Here is a 23,361-nt window from a genome sequence, read left to right on the forward strand (position 1 = left end):
TTCATGAGCCATGATCCTTTTTCCCCTGTGAGACAGCTGGACTCCATCTGCCGCCAGCAGGCCCGGTGCCGTGTAAACCTCCCCGTGATCAAAAAAGCCAAAATTCCGCTGATGGCACCAGCCCCTGAGCCACGTGTTGGTCAGGTGTGTTTTCCTGCTCCTTTCAGTATCCTTCCCTGCCACTGTAGGGATAGAGGAAAACACTACCTGTGCTCCCGATCCTTCAACCAGTCGCCCCAGTGCCCTGAAGTCCCTTTTGATCACTGCAGGACTTCTCTCTGCAACCTCATCACTGCCAGCCTGTCCATAACCAGCAGCGGGCAGTAATCAGAAGACCGTACCAGACCATTAAATGAAACTTCAACAACACGTAACAATAACGAGAGCTGTGCTCAGAGCTTATTGCTCACTGTAGTCTGAAGGGGTTTTGATAAGGTAATGCCTTACATCCTCTAGACTTAGCAACAATGCCCTATGATTGTCATACAGAGAATCTTCATCTCTTCAACAAAAGGAATCCATAGGCATGCATCCTCACAAAACAATAAGCACTGTCCTGCTGGAGCCAAAGCTGTTATCTTCTACTTGGGTTCTTCTTTGGGAACGCCACAACATGCAAACTAGCCAACCGTTTTCAATGCAAAACAACTCCTAATGCCCCCAAGCCCTTTTAAACTAGGATTTTCTGTTCAGAGCACTATAATTACCCATGAGTTCACAGCTAGCCCACCAGCCAAAAATAAAAATAACAGCCCTGACCTAACTAGACATGTTTCTTTTTGATAATTGGCTAGGTAATATTGTTGTATACAGTCCAATTCACATGATCACCATCCTATTATTTTTCTTAACTCAAGTTCATATGACAAAAATAATCATTATCATGAATAACAAAATTACTCGCTCAGCTTGGATGCCAGTTCTTGGAGAGCAGCTTCTTGGTCTTGACATATCCTTTTCAGTTGCTTGTTCTTTTCCTGAAGTTTAAGGAACTCCTTAAAACAAAAAACAAAACAAACAAACAACAAAAAAACCCCAATTATTCTCAAAATTGTATTTGTCTACTGCCTAGAATACTGCTACTACCCAAAGCTGATCTTACTGAGAAAGCCAAGTGAATGAATGATCCATCACACTCTCTATTAAGATTCCCAAATCCAACTCGAACAGCAACAACTTGGGATTAAACACTCTTAGACCCCAAGAGATGAAGCATTTTTGCTTCTGCGGTCCTCTCCACGAAGAAAATAAAAACAATTGATTGCAGAGATCAACCACACTATATAGCCGTATATACCAAGCCAGAGAGAAGTTGAAGCACTTTCTGGCCTACGATGAGAAGACAGAGTTTTCAGTACAACTGAGAAAGGAAAATGAGGATTTCATTTCTTCTTATTCAAAGCACTGAATGTTGATCTGAGGACTAAATGGGGAGTAAAAAAAAAACTTTTTTTTTTCTTAATCTATTTGTAAGACTACATTAATCTAATCTTTCTTATCTACTTGCAGAAATTCTTAAAAATACCATATCTAAGTCCATAATTAACTTTGCAGTCAATTTCTAAATTACTAGTCAAGTTTTATTGCAGAATTTACTTTTTTAAGGTTAATTATTTCTTGGGTCTCTATTCTCAGATGAGATACAGTTTCCTTCTCCTTTTGAAGATCACCCTCTAAGGTTTGCCGCCACTCTTTTTCTATCTTCAAATCTGTTTCCAGCTGAAGCCTAGAATATGCAAAACAAAAAAACCTATCACTGTGCACAACAGTATCGTTTTTAAAAAATAAAACCGAGTTTATTTCTGGGTGCAATATACTATTATCATAATAAACAAATGATCAACTTACACCTTTTCTAAAACAGAAATAACTTATCAATATCATAATATTTCAGACATCAGTGTAATAAATAAATAAAACAAAACATTGTCACTTAGAAAATGCTTTTAAAAAGAAATGTATTTGAAGGACCAAGAATATGGCATCATTTTGAAGAGCTGACCTTTGTAATAAATGAGCAAGAGAAGATTAACCACAAAATTCTAAAGTATTTTTAAAACATGCATAAGGGAAAGCCCCCTTAACCTTACATAGCTTGTTTCTAAAATAAAACAAACCAACCAACCACACTGCCATTGGTGATGCAGACGACGACTGTATGTATCTCTGGTGCTCATAAAAGTTATTTAATATTACACCCTTAGATGTGAATCTTTTATTTTAGACTAAGGCTTATGGCATTTTGAACAGAATTGAAAATAAAGGAGGAAGGACTTTAAATTACTATTTTTATTGAGCTTCCTACATAACTGAGGTTCAACATAAAGAAGGATCTAAATTCTATTAGTTTAACTGGAGTCCAGTTAAAGGAATTAGGCCTACTCTGATGGAAGAGCCACTCTAGCTGGAATTTCACTATCAGTTTCATGGAAGAGTTGGTGTTTAGAATGTTACGGAGAAACCAAAGGATGGAAGCACACTGCTCAACTTTCTAGATCTAAATTGTGCCCACACAATAAAAGAGGAAAAAATCTGAGAGTAGTCATGCAAGGTTTTTTGATGTAAAACCTGTATCCACATTAATTTTCCTGTTTTAAAACCAAAACCATTTTTAAAGGAAAGACTTACATTTTGGGACACTACCTCAGCATCTGGCTGGAAAAGATCAGAAGTGAACATGACCTTGAGGTTTCAGAATTGCAGAATTCTAAGGCTGGGGTCTGAACTGTTCTTTTGCCAAAATCTGCAAAGATGACTGTGGTAGTAAAGTGAACATTTGTCATGACAGTTAAACAAGTTTATTAACATGCAGAGTTGTAAGAGAGGCAGGGTGGGCTAATAATTGGATTGGAAATCACTAATTTTTAAGTCCCAATCCTTGTTGTGCCACAGATTTGCACTGCCTTAAATAATTTACTTGTTATCTTTCCAAACAGGGAAAACACCTGCCCTTACGGGGAGCTTTTTACATTACATATTTATTTAAATCAGTACTGAAGGATTTAACAGGAGAAAGGGTAGAGGGTTGGCTTTTATATTACTTTTTAATACTTATGATTCCAGTGGATTTTTATTTTTTATTTCCTGCACAGTGATAAGTTAAACCACTTCTACCTTATCCATAAGCCTGATCAATTAAACTATTCTTATGCCATTTCTGTTTAAGTTTATACTACTACATACTTGTGGGTTTTGTTAAAAGTGTGTATTACTACTACTACACTACGTATTTTCCCCCACTTGTGATAATTTCCTTGTGAATTAAGGTGGCATTTTTAGACAAAAAATAATGCTGTTCTTCCCCCTCCTTTCAAGCTGCACACCATTTTAGAGGCGCCCAAAGGTAGCTTGACTTTCTTGGAATGGCATATTTTCTTTCACCTTGCCAGTACCTAACACGAAGATCTTTAGTATTTACATTCTGTTCAAAACCATTTATCAACAACCAGCCTGTATTAAGACACAGGACATATTGCAATGTAGAATGTTTACTGCTGTGTATTTTTCCAAGCAGGAAAGATATACTTACAGCTGTTTCTCCTTCTGGGAAAACTCTTTCTGCAGACTTTCAGATTTAGTCACATATTCCTGTTTAAGTTTCTCATCCTCGGCCTCAGCCTCCATTTGAGCCTTCTCTGCTTGCTGCAATCTGGTGTAATTCAAATCAACTTTGGGTAAAACTGAAGCTAGAACTAGGGTGTAGAGGGTGAAGAAGACAAATAAAAGAAAAATGGGGAAATAGAAACATTTCTAAATAAAAACAAAGTTTGGGGGAAACTCACAAACTCAAACGAGAAATCCATACAATGCCTAGAGAACTAGCTCCTATTTTTCCATACAGTAAGAGAGTAATCACTGTAAGTAATCACTGTTTTATTTTATGCTCATGAATAACAGATGCCAAAGCATGATGATACATATTTTAGAATTGAAGCATATACCTTAATGCTTTTTTTTTCCTTTAGCATATGTTCATGTGTTATTTTTGGAAGCTTTTTTTTTTTTTTTTAAATAAATCTTGTAAAAGAATTTAGAGAATTGAAGCATTCCTTAATGCTTTTTTTTTCCTTTAGCATATGTTCATGTGTTATTTTTGGAAGCTTTTTTTTTTTTTTTTTAAATACTTCCTGTAAAAGTACTTGGCTTGTACTAATCACCCATTAAGACAGGGCAGAGCATGTGTTGTGCAAAAGCAGCTCAAAACAATTCAGGCATAAGGCTGAATACAGAGCACTGCAATCAAGACAGCAAAAAAACTTAACTAGCCTAATACAACAAGACACACCCTGACAGGTCCCACTACATTTATAGAACTACCTCAACTACATCATATCATGAAATTAATTTAAATGATCTGTATTAAAAATAATGCATTCTTACACTGGTTAAAATAGCTCCATACTATAGACAAAATAAATTAAACTAATTAATCAAGAAGTGAGAGATTTTTTTTGTTTATTTAATCTTTCCTTTCCGAATTCCAGGGGTTTGTTTCTGCTTCAGTTAGCACTCCCCTCGGAATCCATTAGTTCACTGTGGTTCCTCTCTGCTTGGTCACCTCTTCAGTCCAAAAAAAGATGGATGTAACATAACAAAAGTAAAGGTACTAAAATGGAACTTTTGCTGTACGTGGCTACACCTGTCTTGATGAAAAAGCAGGAGAGTAAAAGAGCCTGTAAAATACCACTGAATGTCCCCACCTGCTGTGCCTTGTGTAACAAAACTGTTTCAAGGGCCTCCCCGGTAAGTGATGGGAGAAATCTGTGATACTCTCGTGCTTGATTTTTCACTTCCCAGCAGCTAGCTGAATGCAGAGTAACTCACAACTCCCAATGTCAGTTACAAAGAAATGTAAGTCAGCAATATGTCTACATTTGTGCTTCTACTGATGAAGTTGCACCAGCAGGAGTTTCCAAAAGCTGCCAGTAAACAAATGAAAAAAGACTGGAATTAAACTACCTTATAAAGTGTGTACTATCTCATTCAACTAAACCAGTTGTTTTAAGAATGTTCCCAGTCACATTTGCAATGGTAGTGCACAGAGGGCCAAAACACATACGGAAAGGAGAATACTGGGAAAAAGCAGGGTCAATTCACTGGGCAAAAGAAGCTGAATGAAGCTACACAAGACAGTAACACCAAAAGCAAGTTAAAACTCTCCCTGAATCACAAATTAAACTGCAGTGTAGTTTCCACAACCAAGGTAGAAAGGGAGCTTGCTACCCAAGAAACACACTAGCCAACCCAGGCTACAGCACCATCCTCTAGACTAGCACCAAGGCTAACTGCACCACTGTAATTCAGACAAATGCTGAGCTGGACTGAGTTCGCAGCAGGATCTGCGATTCAGATGACACTGAGGCAGATACTTGTTTGCATAGATGACCGTGAGATGGTTAACGCTCCCATTTCCGCTATGGTCTACTTGTTTTATTCAGTGTTTCTGGTTTGGGTTTTCTTTGAGGATGGGAGATATTTATTCTTCTTTTTTAGCAGCCAACCCATGTTAAAGGCTCTTTCTGATTCCAAACCAAGGAATAAGGTAATATACAACCATGGAGTAGAAACCCATTCTGTATTATTGCATCCTGCCCCCACTTTTGCAAACACATCCCCTTCTGCTGAAAGACCCTAAGATTCCTTTCCCAGTCAACTTCCCCTCGACACTTCAGAGCAAACAGCGGGAAGCGCATCAAGGGCAGTCAGCAGCTAAAACTCTTATTTCTGCAGTGCAGGCAAGCAGCAACTCAAAGCAGAAATATGCCTAATGATGGGTGGAGGGACGGAAAAGGGGTTGGGCAAAACCACAGGTTATGATTACAGTGTAGACAAAGCACAGACAGGCAAGATCCTTAGCTGACAAACAAGTTCGACAAGTTCAGGATCTGGGCCCTGAATGTAAACCCTATTTATTACTACAACTTCCACTGCAGCTATCATGGTGCAGCTGTTCTAGGCAGGAGTCACAGCTACAAAATTTGCTAGAGCACGCTGCCCTCCCTGTCTGGAGCCCCATCCAAGTCCAGGCTCCAAACACATTTTAACTCTGTGAAAATATTTTACCCCACATCACGTCAGCAAAATGGAATTGTGCTTTAGCTGTTTTATCCCCAAACCCTGTAATTCTTCCACTGTACATACTGAACATATATGTTGACACCACCCTCTTTTTTTAAATATATTGTTCTGATATAGCACTCAAACCCCCTTCCCCCAAACTCCGTCACGCTGTTTAAGAAAACAGTGCTAGTTACAACCAAAAAACCCAACAGAGAGCATGCTTTTGGGATAAATACAGCCTAAAAGTGAAAGAAATAAGCAGGGGAGAAGGGAAATACTAGTCAGAAGGGCTACTTTTAAAATCTATTAGTACCATAAAGAATAGGAAAAAATCACTAGATTAGAAACAAATGTCATAAAAATGTACAGTCAAAGTAAAGATAGCTAACCTTTTAAAATAAACTTTGTCTGGCAATTAAGAAGTGATTAAATAGCATTATAAAACTAGCTTAGATTTGCTTAATAATAGTGCAATCTTTTTTTTTTTTTTTTTAGGAGGGGTAAAATGAGATCGGAGATGATGTTCTTTCAGAAAACAAAATAGAACCCAGCTACGATCAGTTACAGTGCAGGATTTCTAATACCACTTTATATTTAAAATTGTAATTTTAGAATTCTTAAGGTGTATTTTATCAGTAATTATTTAAACACAACAGATCTGGAGGAGCTTTCAGAATGATATATCTTTGACAAGTTTATACTGGTGCTGAGCTTCATTGCTGGCACATTTGACGAATGACATTGCAATAGTCCTAGTTTGAGTTAACAGATCTTTGTCACTTCATGAATGCAGTGGACAAAAATCAAAGACAGATGAAGGCAGCAAAATAGTAAAAACAAAAATTGGGGTAAAAAGAAAAAGAAAAAAGAGGAAAAAAGGATGTCAATAAAAGAATATTCATGTCACTTTTTTTTTTTAAATACATAACCATGTTTTTCATAATCAGATTTAAATGAAAAAAAAAGACATGTCAAACACCAACATGACAGGGCTTATGGATATGTTATATTTTACAATTAAAAAGATCAATGTTGCATATAGGCCACTAAATTAAAACATATGAATCACATTTTAATATTATGTAATACATGCAGTCTAACCATAATGTAAATTCATGTACCGGAATTTTAGTCTTTCACTTTTCAACCTTTCAGTGTAAAAACTCATTACGTCATTGAAAATAATGGTACTTCCAAAGCAACGGACAACAATTTCAAGAGCTTCAGCAAATACAGCAGTGATCCATTAAGGCATTAAATGTTTATATTAAGCACATGCTTAAGTATAAGCAAGATTAATGCTTTGGTTTCTATTGCATTTCATTCAGGTGGGGGGAAAAAAAAAGAGGTAATAATGAATCAGAATTTTGAAGCAGCTGAAAGAACAACTTTTGATATCAGCACAAAAACCTAGGACTGGAAGAAAAATGGTGGAGGAAGAAAAATGAAAGATTAAGTTTGTATTTAAAATAAGTGTATTTGTTAAAAAGAAAAAAAAAACAAACAGTAAAGCACTAGTTAAAGTTTCAGAAAGGTTCTTTTTAAATTTTCTAGTTGAAAGTTACATTTCAGTGGCAACTGTGTAGGAATGAAGTAAAATGTAAGGGGATGGAGAAATGAATGAAGAAAAACAAAGATGGACCTGTACCTTTGTTCTAGTTGTTTCATAGTTGCATTAATTTGATTGGTCTTATCCTCTAATCGACCAATTATTTCATTCTTTTCTTTCATAGCATCTTCAGAAACCTGTGTTACAAAAAAGGTTAAAACTGAAGTAGGTATACATTACACTGTTACTTCATGGGGGTTTTTTTCTTCAATATCTAAAGGGAAAAACATTAAAATGGCTTCAGGTTTTGATTCTTTTTAACCATTCCAATCTAAAAAATGTAGCTGACAGTATTTAAAATTTTATGCCTAGCAAATTTGTAGTTTTGTACTTTGCAAGCGTAGATGCTATTTAATAAGTATACATTTTTCATTTTGGTTTCCTTTCTTAGTTAATCATTTTGCAAGTCAACTTAAATTCACCAATCATCGTTTTAAGTAGCTCATCAGAACCGTACCAATAACAAGCTAAGATGCTTAGTCCTGGAAATCCCTAAGGTTCTCCAACTCTTATCAAACTACCATATGCACCTAAAAATCTTTTAAGAATTTTACTAACACATTTCACAATTTTGATTGCTTGCAGAGCTGTTACAACCACAGCTTGAAGATCTAAATAAAAGGTAGAGCATTATCCTTGCTATACAGATCAACACTATCAACTGGTCCCTAAACAGCAGAGGTTGGGCATGACTAAACCGTTTTACTCTGCCCAGGAAGAGTATCTGAATGTCATTAAGCGAAATCAGTGTTACCCACAGTCCCCAGAAGTACAGCTTTAAAAGAAAAACAAACCCCTACAGATCCTAACATACTGAAGGACATTCTCTTCTTATTTTTCTTTCCAGCTCTATTTGTATTTCTCTTCCTCTAGTCCAGTTTCCTCACAGTTGCAGGTGGAAAAGTAGCATGCTTTGTCCACCATCTCAATTACGTCTCTGCAACATCCTAATTTTTTTTCCCCTCATTCTGCCAGATTTGACTGGTTTCTTGTGCTGTTTTTGATAATTTATTCCATAAATCAAATTTATGTTCTGCATAAATAATTCACTGCTAAACTTCCCTGGTGTTTGGTCATTTGTTAACTGCATGTTGGGTCTCTGAGATCCATATTCTCCCAAAGAAGCATTGCATTGTTACAGATTTTCTTAATTTGTTAACAGATTAAAAAAAAAACAACCTGTAATTAGCTTTTTCCATTTAACACAACCTTGTTTTCCAAATGCCTTTCCTTACTTTGAAAGTTCAGATCTCCTCTTTAACTCCTCACCACGTGCCTACATTCTCTTGTTTTTTTTATACAACGCAGGCCAAAAAGTGTCATTATCACTAGATATACTATTACTCTCTCTATTCCACACAGCACGTTATTAGGCCATGATCTTATTCTCATGCTCTTTTCTTCTATAAACCCACTAACATTAAGTGACTGCCTTAAGAACTGCTTTGTGTGAAATCATGCTTGCATCAGTAATGTTCCAAAATGACAAGCTGACCTAAGAAGCGGAAGGAAACCAAAAATTAAGGAAACAGCAGTAGTTAACTAAACAAAATGGTAATGCATCTCACTCACTCCAGTCAAAGTCGTTTCATCAGTTTAACAGCAGATTGTTCCTTTACCTGCAGCTTTTGGTACATTTCCATGTTAATTGCTTTAACTTCATCAAGCTGCTGTCGAAGGCCTATGAGGGTATCCTGCTTCTCGTGGATGTCCTTCTCCAGCAACTTCATTGCAAGTTCTATCTCATGTTTCATACTAACTTGAACCACTAACTCATTCTCCATATCCTATAAAACACAAACACAATGCAACAGAGAATATTTAAATAATTATGCAACATTTTATCACTGTTTTGAAAAAGACAAAAGTTAATTCTAACAGAGCTGCAGCACCACCTATTTCACCACTTCAGAAATTCTGCCCCTCTTTAACTTTGCAAATTATCCACTACATAAACATTATGCTCTCATGTACTTAGTGACCGATGTTGTTTTTTTAACTCTAGGAGAAGACAACTCACATAATAAGAAATTAGTCTGCCAGTGTTGCATAGAGTTGCCTAAGTATTAATTACAAAAATAGAACTAAAGGATTTCTATTTTCACAAGATTTAGCATACATACAGAGCATACAGTATTGCTAACAATTTGCCTAAAAATTTCTCAAAGAAAATGTATTTTCTTTACTATGCTTTAGCAACATTGTTACAGAAATATTGATGTATTGATTGCTTTGTTAAAAAAACCTTTTTATTACAGTCAGAGAAAAGGTCATTAAAGTTGATTAAAGGCAGCATCTAAGCTCAGCAAAAGCAAAATAGAAATATTTATATACTGACTCTTCTCAAGCATAATATTTTCTAGAAGTGCTGTGTAATCCTAGAAAAGAACACTTACTTGTCGAAGTTGTGATTCTTCTCGAAGCTGTCGACGTGCTTCATTGTACATTTCATCTAAACCCTGCCTGGAGTGTTTGTATGTTTGAAGTTCTGCTTCAACATCCACCTTAGTTGCCTACAAAGATAGAGAGAATCTATCTTTCTTCACCACAAGTTTAGCAATTAATAGCATAAATCTATCACTTGTGGGAAAAGAAAAAAGCTTAAAAATACATTCTCTAAGCACAGTACAAACATGGAAAGAGCTGTTTCTGCTATGCGGTCATCAGTTTTATAATGAGAATTGAGTAAATCTAGCAAAACAAACATCTGTACTGCAGTACAGTCCTTCAGTAAGTCACTCTAATACACAACTGTTTCAGTACTGAGCAATCCAAACACCTGCTTAACCTGTGCTTTTACCAATTATCCTGTAAAACACATACAAGAAGTTACATATGGAGCTACAAATCACAGCTTAAAAAAAAAGTTCAGCAATTGGATACACGATTACTCCAAATGACATTCTATATAATGAGACAGGTCAGAATAGACAGTTTGCCAACTAAAACACACACTATTTTGACAAGATTTTCAGATAATATTGCCTTAAATGCTCTTAGATATAGCTTACAGTCTACAGAAAACAGGAAGAAGGGAAGAAAAACAGAAAGAATACAAGGAAAAATGCTACAAAATTTGCACATGGTTATAAAACAATCTAGTGTCCTATAATTTTGATATATTTATGCCATTATAAAGCTTCACAGATTTAATAGGTCCTTTCCCTAATAAAAGTTGTTTTAGATTTGGCCCAGCTACTGATTACTTCAAGTTGCAATGTAAGAACATTTGAATGACAATGAACCACATGATGTTACTACGTTAAATGTGGTAAAACTGACATACCTCTAGATGATGCTGTGTTTTCATTAAAATAAGAGTATTTTCACTCCTTAATTGATGGTTTTCTTCCTGAAGTTTAATTATATTATTTTTGGCTATAGCTAACTGAAAAGAAAAAAAAAAAGGGGGGGGGGGGGGAAAAGCGGGAGGAAAAGCAGTGTGACCTCTTTTGTGAGTGGAAATAAAGAAAAAAATGTTCTGATGAATGCAAGACCAAGACATTCTCTGCTCTGTTCTCATAGTCTACCATACAGAGGTTTTATTGTTTTTAAAGAAAACATAAAGCTCCTGGTTTTAGTAACGAGTCACTTTCATTACACAACAGCATGTGTATTAAAAATACTTCATTATTTCATGTCTGGTAAAGAATATGCTTTCTTTTCATTGCTTCATTATGACTTAAAGACCCTCAATTCCCTTTCCTCATCCTAATTTTTTTCTTTCTATTTGGATTCAAATATATCCAGTTTTGTTCTTTTTTGGACATCTTAAAATATCATATGGAGCAATTTACCTAAGAAAACCTCTCCCTGATGAAAAGAAAACATATTTACAAAAAAGGAAACATTATAACGGGGCCCTACAGTATATACCTTAATGTCAGAATTATAAGCCAGCTGATCAAAATAGGTAGACAACTGAGCAGAAGGCTTGTAAAGGAACCAGAATACTCTGAGAATTAACACTCAGAAAAAATGTTTTCCCTCTATCTGGATACATTAATACCCAGAGTGAGCTAGCTATCCCTTCAACAGCTGAATTTAGGCATTCCAATTTTCCACTTCATTAACTATTTCTCAAGCAGCTCGGATTAAAAAAACCTGTACTTTCTCTTATAAAGCTAAAAATATTGGAATCTAGTCAAGCAGCAAAGATAACCCGAAATATAGGATATAAATACAAAACCAGAGCTAGACAAGTCTAAAAACTGTATATAAGCATATGGTAAATAAGCAAGAAACAATCCTTTGGCTAAAGCTGAGAACAGTAACAGAAATTGCTTGGTGAACTACTTTCTGTCTCTTTGTAGCAACTGGTGTCATCCATTATGGACTAGTCATCTGCACAAAATCAGACTGACAGCTGGCATTAAGAAAGGCTTCTCTTCTGGTTTTGTCCAAAGCAGGAAATTGAGATGTTCTACAGAATTAATTTACTGATGCTGCAGGCTACCTAGGCAAGCTGACTTCAAATGCCTGCATCTACTGCACCTTTTCCTCAAGCCAAAATAAAGGTATTTGAACATATTATACAGAACTTACGTAGATTAAAATAATTTAAGTATATTTAGAAAAATAGGGTTTGAGAGTAAATATCTATTACACATTACTAAAAGAAAATAATACCTCTTCGATCAGTTTAGTGTTTGATTTCTCTAGTGAATCAACTCTTGCATGTAGACTGCTAACTGTGCTACTGAAAGAGAAAAAGAAAAAACTTATTCAAAATTACATCAAAACTCATTCAACCAAGCTCAAAGGCTTTAATGCAAGGTACAGTGATTAATGGCTAAGTGCTAAAAGGTCTGCTCCCATTATTTGAGGTTTTCCTAAATATAAGAAAATTAGTCTCCCTTGTTGAACATTTATATACTTCTTTCCAACTCCCAATGTCATCCCTGTCACTTAAACTCCTGGTTGCGTGTGAGTATACATGTATTCTCCCTTTCCTTTATCCTCACAACTATATTGTATCCAAACGTTTAATGAGTTCCCTTAAAAGACAGTTTACAATCTTCTTGGGTTTTTTCCCCCGTATAACGAAACCATTCTCCAGGTTCTCTTCCTCCAAAACCCATTTCTTTTACAAAATTATTTGCTTCTCCACATTTTTTGAGATTTATCCTCAGGCTATCTCTTTCTTGATGCTTCTTGACTTCATTTAGAAGTCTCATCAGACTTTTATTACTCTGTGGTTTTTTATCGTATCAAACTACATACAGGCCTTCTCCATTACCTGATTGCCTATTTCTGCTGTAAGCACACTTTTTTAGGCTGCACTTCACACGCAGAAAAAAAAACCCTATTCTGTAACACCGTTTACTTTTCCACGTATTTCTATTGTGGTGTTACTCAGAAGTTACCAGTTCTTTAAGAATGGCAAGGTAGAGGAGATTAATGCATTTTAGGATGTCTGGAAAGGAACAGCTGACCTGAAATAAAACAGGAGTTGGTGAACCACTGGTTTGCAAGTAATTCCATGCATAAACCAGTGTACAAGAACATACTCAATACACAGAGGCTCACCTGAATAATGACAGCTACCATCACAGAAACACCACTGTTCTTAATTGTGATAGTTCCTTTCTCCTGCTTAACTTTCATTCTGCTCATACTTGACGCACTCAGTTATTCTGTCCTGTTGAAGGTTTCTGCTCAGTGACTGACACAATTTCAGATCAGCATACCTTTACCCCAACTGTAGCCATATAGTAACTAACGATCAAGATTACCAGCATTAAAAATGAAAAAATACAATTACATTTCAAAAAGGGATCAAGAAGATCAGCTATACTACAGATTCTACAGAAGTTCTTTGTGGGTTTGTTGTTTGGTTTTGGGGGTGGTTTTTTTTCTCTTTTTTAGCTCCTCGCACTGTTTAATTTTGTACAATACTCCTCAGAGAATTACAATCACTGTTCCTCTATTTGTACAGTAACAAACACAGTGGTGGACTAGGTTTGCTCCATCCAGCCAAGTAACGGGGAAAGGCTGCTTTCCTGAAAACTGTTTTTACAGGAACCACAACCTACAACGTATAAGTAGTTTCCAGCAAGCAATGAACCTATTCAGTTTTGGTCCTAGGCATTAAAGCTACAAACTAAATATTATGAAAGACAAAGAAACAAAAACATGTGGATTCACCCAGAACACTCAATAATACTTTTTGAAAACCGTTAAAGAGAATGCAGTTAAAATCCAGATCAAGCTTTGCATTGCTGTGAAGTTATGCATCGTGAGGACCTTGATCAGTTTTGGCCTGCTGTTTTTCATTTCTTTGAAGAATAAAGGTTCTGACTGTCAAAAAAAAAAGCATGAAAACTGAGACTTCCTGAGTCTCTCCAGAAGAGCATATACTTTCTAACTTCATTACGTCCTCAGTCTAAACATGAAGAATTTGCATCCCTTTCTCTGAAGTTCTCTCTCACAAAGCTGTGGTACAAAAGGAATTAGAGGTGTTTTACCTGTAAGCCTGGACTGACATGCATACTTCAAAGTAATACTTACTTCAGTTGTCTGTTTAGTTCTTCAACATAATTCTTTTGGTCCAAAATTGCAGCAATCTGTACATTTCTAAAGCAAGCACATAATAAAATTAGCTTTAAGAAAATGATGTAGTGAACTATGTACTGAAAACATACACCTCTATCATATGCAAATGTCCATCTTAATTGTGCTTTTTAAAAAGAAAGGAAGAACTTCATCTCACAGTCATGAAGTCAATAACTTACATGTTGTTACATCAGTGAGAGACAAAAAAACCCAATGCTTTAATTGCAAACAATTTCTCTACTTCAAACATAAGAACATATACAGTCTCAAAAGAAAAAGGATGTTTATTTACTCTGCTGTAACTCTGGTTCTTTGATATACTGACTAAATCCCAAGGTGAGGGCTTAAAGGTTAGCAGGTTCTTTTTCACTGCCGCCTTGCAATCCTCCAATACTGTCCATCAGGTAAAGGAAGTAGGTAACGTTGCTGAGGCTTGCTTCAGAGTGCAACTATTCGTCCAGCAAACTAGTAATACAGAACAATGTAGCGTACAATTTTTCTCAACACTGCGAGATCAGAAAACTTCATCTTTAGGGAACCTGACTTATTTCTACAAAGAACAGGACACCAGTCAAGAAATCATTTGTTAAGATGCAAAATCTGAGGTATTTGGTGGGGACATACCTTTCCTTACCCCCAACGTCATCATCACTCTTTAAATACATAGAGAAATCGATCACCCCAACCTAGGGGAAAGCAAATGTACAGAGTTTCATATCATACAAGTAACTGCTGTTGATATTCATGGTCTTGTATCTACATAATTACTAAAACCTCAGTTACATCAGCTTTTTTAAGATTGGTCCAGTTTCAGCCAGAAGCTCAAAAAACTGAACCGTAACATTTTAAACAAGATTTTTTTTTTTTTTTAAAGCGTAGTCTCACGTATTTGTCAAGAATTATGTTACCTTTGACCAAAATTAACAATGTGCCAGGTACCAAATCCAAAAGAAAAGATGACTTCTTACCTCTGACTAAGCTTAGCCAAGAACTTACTGGAAGACTTTCATTTGGGGAATTATCAGATACTACTCGACCCTATCACTGATTGAGCAGACTTGTGATAATTTGTCTATAGTGTTTCACATGATTTCCTATCACAGCACATCTCCCAAACTGATGTTTCCCCCATGTTTAGCTTTTCAATACTCTTTGCCAAATAATGCTACCTCTCCACAGCTGCTGATTCCCAGGTGTGCCAGCTCAACTGCATTCATTTTTTTAAACCTTCTAAATCTGAATCTAATTAATTTATTTTCTATTCAATTGTAATTTAATCATATATACTATAAATAACATTACCATGAGTTCTGCTTCCAACTCTATTCATGAACCTCTAACAAAAGTATTTAACCACATTTGCTTTACCAAAACCCTTCCTTTTTGGTCTCTAGCAGCCTCTTTACAAAAGTATTTCAATTTCTCTGATCTACTGCTTCCTTCCTGAGCTCCCTTTAGCTTTTGAATACAAGTAACTTGCTTAAGTCTAACATTTCCTTGGTTTGTACAATGCTCTCCTGTCAAGTTTCCTATGATGGTCTTCTACTTGTTCTTTCCATATCTTTTCTAAAAAGTCTCTCCCCCAAAAGCTTTTTAAAAAACATATTTTGCCTATTAAAGCAAAATACTCTCTCTAAAAAAGTAAAATGTTATCTCTATAGAGGTTACTTTGTTTTAATTCTCCCTGGGTGCAGAGATACATTTCACCATTGAATGGCATTTTTCTAACATACCAAAACTATGCTCCCAGATGCAACTTCCATCATCCTTCAGAAGTTTCTCTTTCTGCTCAGTACAACTTGCTTCTTCTGGCTTTTCTGAGAAGGTGCCTTATTTACACTCTTCACAAAAAGAATTGCTCTAAAATCTCATCTGGACAGCCACTACTACCTTCTCAAATCAAGTTTTATGTCCCATCATATAGCAAAGCCACCAAGTGACCTAGATAACAAATGTGTAGCTAGCAACAGATTTTGTGATTTATAATACACACATATAATTCTCAAGACCACATCAATAAGTTTTATATAATTACAAGCTTTTCAATATTATGTCTTCTGGTACGCAAGATCAGTGCCTAGAACATTAGATACTAACTAGAATGAACAATCTAAGACAAGTTAACCCTATGATTCACATTCTTTGCCATAGAAATTGCTTTTTCATCAAATATATGCTGAAATACAGTAAATAATCACTTAAACCATTATGATTTTTTTCCACAAAGAAGCTGGACAAAAACAATCAGGACTGAACACAGCCTACATTTATTTATAAATACTTGTGCATCTGCCTTTAAAAATAATCCGTCAAGATTTTCTCGGAAAAGATCAGAGTCCAAAGTCAAAGCACTTTGCAAAGGAGGAAGAATTCTAAGTCTTGTTTTGCAGACTGAAAGCAGTCACCCTCTTATAAGGTCTTTTATTACACTATGCGAAGTGAGTTGTTGTTTCAGGTTCTTGAAACATTCTTATTATGAATGAATGGGATAAACTGATCACGGACCTATACCTCTCCCGCAAAGGAAAAGGATGTTATGCAATTAAGATGGAAAGAACTCTGCATTGCTACTATTGCATCCATTTGATGACGAAGCATAAAACTTTATCCTTGCACTCTGACAATTATCACCATCTAAAGGTCTGACCCAACTGATACTGAGGCTGATGCAACAGCCCCCACTGATCCAGGAGCGGGATCACGCCCTAAACAGTCTCTAGTAAGACTTCTGACAAGTCACAACTCCATAGTAACAAAATTCACTGTACATAAAAATCTTACGGATTGCATGTACATTACTTTACCTGTATTGACTTACTTGTGAATCTAGGTCTTCTCCCTTCACACACAGGTTAGCATCTATCACATTTAACCCAACTAACAGCCCAACAATAACTGCTCCTTCTTCCTCCATCATTAGTGCATGATACTCATAAAATTCACTGTTAAAGAAGAAAATTGCATCTTATTGGTCTATTCAGTATATTTACACGCAATAAATTAATAATAAGTGACATATAAATCCGAATTGTTTCTCTTATTTTAGCCTTACTCCAACATCCTTAAAGATGAACTGGGTCTGCCCATACTTTCACCTCATAAATATTTAAAAATTGAAAGTGCATGGTTTGTCTCAGAGGCTATTAGAGATACTACCTTTGGCTCCAGAAATCTGAGCCACAAGCTGCTGGAGGGCTGGGAAATCTGCAGGGCAAGACTTATTTTTCCTTTTTGGAAGAAAAAAAAAAAAAAAAAAAAAAGGCTCTTCGCTTGCTATTAGCCACTTTTGAATAGAATACTGCAACAGATGGATGTTTGGCCATGTTGAGTCAGACAATTCCTATGTTGCTAAAAAACACTAGAGAATGCAAAAGAAGAGTGGTAAAAAATTTACCTTGTGTGAAAAAAGGTCTTGACTTCAATGAACACATGCTCGAAATTAAAGAAGCCAAGTAAGAGATTAAATGGGTAAGAGAAGAGAAACGGAAAGGGCTGAAATGCTGAAAGGGTTTTTAAAAGAAAAACACCCCACTAAACAACAGAATACCAACATTGACTTCCTCCTCCTTGCATTTTTTAAATAAACTTTTAGACTCCATGAAATAAACTGTGCTTTCAATGGAAAAGTCCATAGCTGTTGAACACCAATGTCATCCTGACATACCAGTATTATCTAGGCATACAAGAAAAGTCTTAAAAATACGTATAGGTTATAGAACTGAAATTAAGATGACAAGTTTTTTTTTCCCTTTGTGCTTCAACTACCCCATCAGAAAGGAGAAGTTACACTAGAAGAGAGCAATGACAGTTTTAGAAGTGTGAAAGGAAAGTTGAAGGCAATCGTCCTCCATGCAATGGTAGCTCAGTAGGAAACCATGCATATGGTAGGGGTGAATTCATTTCCTCTTCAGAGGCTTCTAGTCCATACTCTGCACGGCGGAGGAATGCAGCGGGAGCCCTTCCCCATCACCCTCATGTATGAAAGAATAGTCAGGCACGTTGCAGAAGGCCCCCCTACATGATGGGGAGGAAAAATCTCTTCACCTGTCTGCTGGCCCTCAGTCTTGATGAGGCAGCAGTGTTTGGTCCCTCTACCCTGAGGACTGGAAAAAATCAGCCCACAAGCGAGTAGCTACACCTTGCTACACTAAGGATACATTAAAAAGTAGCAAACAGAAAATAATTTTTTTTTTTTCAGGATACTAAACCTCTAAAAATAGACTATAAACAAAATCTACTTAATTGTTTACCTGAGAAGATCTCTCTGAATGATTAAACAGCGAAGATAGTCAGCCATTTTCTTCTGCATTAGTGCTAACCGTAACCAGGCCCGAGCACGGCCCAGTGGTGTTCTGAAAAAAAGGGCATGAAGACAAACAGTCTGAAATCAACAATATATCAATTAATTCACTGTCTTAAATATCTTATCAGTCTATTGGTACAGCAATTGGTATTTCTGAAAAGGTATTTTAAACTACTAGTTGAGCAATGCAGTCTGGGAAGCCATAATGTCTAGGCTTTGACTCCAAGCTTTGGGATAGTATCAGAAAAATTTTCATCAACTCAGCTGGGCTTGGGAGCAGACCCTGGAAAGAACAGGAATAGAGAAGGCACAAGAGCCTGACAGTAAAATTAACTGTTTTGTTCAGAGAGTGAAAACATGCAACTTTCTACACACTGTTGTATTTCAATGTGCTTTGTTCTCACACAGTACAGGGCTAGCAGTATGGAAAGAATTTTTAAGAGTGGTGCTGTTTTCCTGTAAGTACCTTCCTCTTAACCTGACAGCGCCTGTAAAGATAATCTTGAAAGTCCTGTTTCTAGCTGAAGCAAAACGTCTGCCACAATTCAGACTCCTTTCTGCAACTTGCTTATAAAGTCTTCAGAGGAATTGTGAGAAAAGTAACTGAATGTCCATTACAACTCATCACGCAAGCTTGCCTTCCCAATCCTATTCTCTGGGTCTACACAACACGTACTGAATTCTAGCTTTAACTCATACTTGTTTACAAACTCAGGGGTATCTTAGAAAGACAATTCAAAAAAGAAGAAAATGTATGCAACTAGCAAACATTAATAACCATCAAATTAAACCTAAACCTTTGGATCCTCCTCTTCTAGTGCTTGCACACTTAGAAGCAGTAAGCACGTAAATGCAAAAAAAAACCCCAAAAAACCTGCATGCTGTATCAGGACAGGAAGAATGTAACACATTTGGCAAAGGGTATTATTTCATCTGGCCTGATACGAGAGTAAATAACAATTTATATACCTATGTGCTTTAAATAAGGTCTAAAGCTATAAATTATAATCCTTATGCTGCCATATACCAATCACAGTGTAACCAAACCCTTTTGGAATTTAATGTATGGCCAATTATGAAGCTAAATACCAAAGCAGAGTGCAGAGGAATGGGAGGAGATTGTAGTTCACAGCATAAATTTACATTTGAGAAGGATCCTACACACAAGAATCTGAAAAGCTGCCTAATACTTTCCTCTTCAGTATGTTACCTTTTGTTTTTATACAGCCTTTGCTGACTAGACCTCATGCGTTTGCTGCAGTTCTAGACTGCAGACTTTTTGATACACAACCTGTTCCTTTTTGCACCATTTTTGTCCACCATTCAGAAACCTTTTCTCCCAGAAACATCAGAAAAGAACATAAAAATACTACTTTTTTAGCTGTTTTGTGCAGAACATGAAAAGCTAGCAGGATTCATTCACCTGTGCTCTCCCCCAGTATAATGTGCTAGCTGTTCAAAGGCTTGATTAATGCCAAATGAAATCATGAGACATCTGTAGATTCTCAACCAGGTCCTTTATTTTCTTGCTGTATTTTACCAATACTACTTACTTAAGACCAGGCAAATCTCTGACACTTGCTGCTATTTCCTCAGCTTCTGGATATAATTTCTCCACAAGTTCCAGAGGACCCCAGATGGTTTTATTGTAACTTAGAAAGGATTTTCTTACTAGGGAAAGAAAAATTAAGTAACTGAATTAATTTAAATGACTGGAGAAGCTTCCTTCAAATAGCTGGTGTGGCGAAAGGGTTAACTGCTGAGCCTAGACTTCCAGATAACAGATAACTGCAACGCTGGTTAGGCCACCAGTATCCAAAGCCATCTTCCAAATTACTTTGCTGTGAACATAAAATTGCTGTGCTAGAACAAAATAATATGAAAAGGATGACTGGCTAAAAATATAAGCTACATACATACATGCAGTTGTGGTAATCCCTGGACCATTTACAACAAATGGTATACAAAAGAAAAAGTTGGTAAATGTGGAAATATATGTTGTGAAGTATTAATAATGACACTGTTAATCACAAAAGGTGACAATTTATGTATTTTCTTCACTTCTTAAAGCAACATAACACACTCTGATTTTATCTCATTCAAGAAAGAAAGGAAGAAAAATGGCATGTTTGGGATGAGAAATATGCAGCTAGAGCAATTACCACACCTTTAAGGCCATGCTTCAGGCAGTGCTCCATGACTACAAAGAACTGCTGCAAAGGTGGATAGTCAGAATCCAGAGTGCGGCCAAAGCTCAAAGCTGATTCAATGAGTCCTTTGATACTCAATTTAGCCATATTGAGTAAATTTGCTCTTTCTACGGCTGTAGGGTCCTTTACAGCTAAGACAATAAAGAGAGAAAAAAGTTATGGTTCAAGTTTTAGAAGAGATGCAAAATAATAAAATGCTTCATGGCCACCTTGTTCAAAGAAAAACTTACCTTAACCTAGATAAACTCTAAGGAATAATTTAGTAAGTGCTATAAACCACCATGTTATAGAAAAGCATTCACTCCTACAAACACCCTTACAGACCTTACATTGTTTTAATAGGTGAATGAAAAAACAAGGCCGGAAATGTCAGTTCTCAGGTACTGTGTTGTCTCAGTACATCTCGGACGCAGTCAGTAACTGCAAATTAACACAGGCATCAATGTGTGTGCTCAAAAGTTCTGCTGCATAACAGCAATCAGTGCCCTTAACATGATATCAAAGCAGCATTCCTATTAATGTAAGTATCTATTTGGTGTATTATAGTCCACCTACAGAAACAGACATCATACTTCTTATATATAATCACTTTCCACTGTAGTCTTAATTTCACAGTGACATAAACACATGCTTTTCTTCTTAGGCTGTACATAGTCTCAGCCAGTAAACCTGGAGTAGTTTCAGGAAAATATTACATATTATATACTGAAATTTCAGCTTCTCATATAGCTAAAGCTAAAAATTATTTTCTACACAGGAAAGTTTAAGAACTAAAGGTTTTGCTTTAACTTAAAAATATTTTTGGTAAACTTTACAAAATGTACAACACAAAAATACATTTGGGGATTAAATCTAGTCAGTAAAAACCCCATAGCTTTTTAAAATCATCTTAATCCGACAGAATGGACAAGGTTCCCCTTCTTAGAGTTCCTGCTACTGACACCAGTGTTCAGGAGATTCTTAGTTTATTTTCATTTGTAATGAAGCAGTTCAAACATTCAGGCCACCCTCTATTTTGCCAAACTGAAACAGAGACAAAACAGCCCTCTGTTTATTACCATGATCAAAGTAACTTGGAAAGAAGCAAAAAAAGTTGATGATTTACTGTTTTCTGCAATTAAATCTAACAAATGGAGTAAAAAACAAATGAAGAACACAGATCATCTTTTTTTAAGACACTGAGACACAGATGCCAAAGTATCTATACAGATTTGTGTCTAAGAAAAAATGCGAGCCTCTTCCGCTGTAAATTTGCGTATTGGTATATGACCTTATGTCTTTGCACATCAGAAAGCATAAAGAACTGTATACATCAAAGCCAAAACCAAAAAAAACAAATCATTGTAACAAATGGATACTTTCTCGGTTCCTCAAACAGCAATGAAATGCCTTGTCTCATTTCTTACATACCACAGCTTTAGTTATTTAGGTGTTATATATTAGAAACTTAGAAAATTACTTTCTAATTTTCCGTATTCCTAACTGCCTGTCAAATATCAAATTACCAAATTACCATATTATTACCATACAACCTAATCTATCTCAGTTTTCTAGGAAAAAGAAACCACTGAGATGATGTACCTGAGATAACCTTAAAAACTACTTCTAGAGTCTCTCAATTTACCAGTACTTCAACAGAAAACACTAAAAGATGTTAGAAGACACAGCAGACAATCAGCAACAGTGCCCTGGCAAAAATTTACCCAGTTAGCAGTCATGGCTCCCTAGTTTGTCTCTTGACTTCCTGCCCGCTCAGCTGCCGGGGACTGAACCAACCCTACCAAAAGCAGCATCAATACCCCTGTCTGGAACAGATAGAGGCATGCAACAATAGGAGCGTTTCTGTTGGTAAAGCTCATGTCAGACTTCCTGCTTTTTTATTAGGTTTGCTATCAACAGTACTAAATCTGAATGTTATCGTAGAAAAAGCCTTGTTCGATTCAAACTTCAGGTGGATAGCTCTCCCTCACTACATATTCAAGTCTATTTCCCCAAAGGCATCTTACAAATTCCTTTTTCAGGTGACCTCATTTTGACTTTTGGAGCTGATCCTCCCCACAGACAGACTTCCACGTCTACTGTCTTTTTAACTGTCAGCCCTCTTGCCTGGTCTTTCTGAGGCAGAAACGAATTTAGGTCTGTTTTAAAGCATGGTCCTCCTGCATATAGCTTTTTTTCTTCACCTACTTCTTAAAAAAAGATCAAGATTTAGAATTTCATACAGAATGTTTTCTAGTAACTGCTGGTCAGGGATTGTATGGGGTAGACTGTACATACATGGTGCAAAATGAGCTGTGAAGGGCCCTGAAGTGTTCTTCTCACCCCAAAGCAGCAGCCCCAGAAGGGACTATTTGCAGGTGGCACTGATGTCGCCAGCTTCACCAGAGTCTGACTAGCAAGGCTTGGCCTAACAGACAATATTCCTCTCCCAGCTTGGATAAGCAGGCAAACCCTTACTGCAAACTGTGCAAAAACACCCCCAAGCGTGTAGTCGCTACGGCTACAGGCTGAATAAGGTCTCCTTGCGCCACCCGACAGCTAGCAGGAAACAAGTATTTTTCTCCGCTAAAGCGTGCTCGCCGGCACGAACCCCTCCGCCTTCCCAAAGCACGGTCCCCCGACGC

The 23,361-nt window shown here is 36.5% G+C and overlaps 1 protein-coding gene across 1 annotated transcript in view; it reads right to left on the reverse strand.

Moving 5' to 3' along the window:
* The window catches only part of RUFY2 (RUN and FYVE domain containing 2), a 28,443-nt gene extending 7,577 nt beyond the window's left edge, over positions 1-20,866 (reverse strand). The window contains exons 1-14 of the mRNA XM_009290535.2: positions 20,695-20,866; positions 20,081-20,198; positions 18,475-18,576; positions 17,043-17,166; positions 14,849-14,910; positions 14,180-14,245; positions 12,299-12,368; positions 10,956-11,057; positions 10,066-10,182; positions 9,289-9,456; positions 7,709-7,806; positions 3,530-3,649; positions 1,597-1,726; positions 901-995 (exon numbers count right to left, since the gene is read on the reverse strand). Coding sequence (XP_009288810.1) covers positions 901-995; positions 1,597-1,726; positions 3,530-3,649; positions 7,709-7,806; positions 9,289-9,456; positions 10,066-10,182; positions 10,956-11,057; positions 12,299-12,368; positions 14,180-14,245; positions 14,849-14,910; positions 17,043-17,166; positions 18,475-18,576; positions 20,081-20,198; positions 20,695-20,824 — 1,502 coding nt within the window. The 5' untranslated portion in view covers positions 20,825-20,866. The remainder of the gene's footprint in view (positions 1-900; positions 996-1,596; positions 1,727-3,529; positions 3,650-7,708; positions 7,807-9,288; positions 9,457-10,065; positions 10,183-10,955; positions 11,058-12,298; positions 12,369-14,179; positions 14,246-14,848; positions 14,911-17,042; positions 17,167-18,474; positions 18,577-20,080; positions 20,199-20,694) is intronic.
* Positions 20,867-23,361: the final 2,495 nt, after the last annotated feature.

The sequence above is a fragment of the Aptenodytes forsteri genome, unplaced genomic scaffold, assembly GCF_000699145.1.
Source record: "Aptenodytes forsteri isolate BGI_AS27 unplaced genomic scaffold, ASM69914v1 Scaffold349, whole genome shotgun sequence".
Taxonomy (NCBI): domain Eukaryota; kingdom Metazoa; phylum Chordata; class Aves; order Sphenisciformes; family Spheniscidae; genus Aptenodytes; species Aptenodytes forsteri.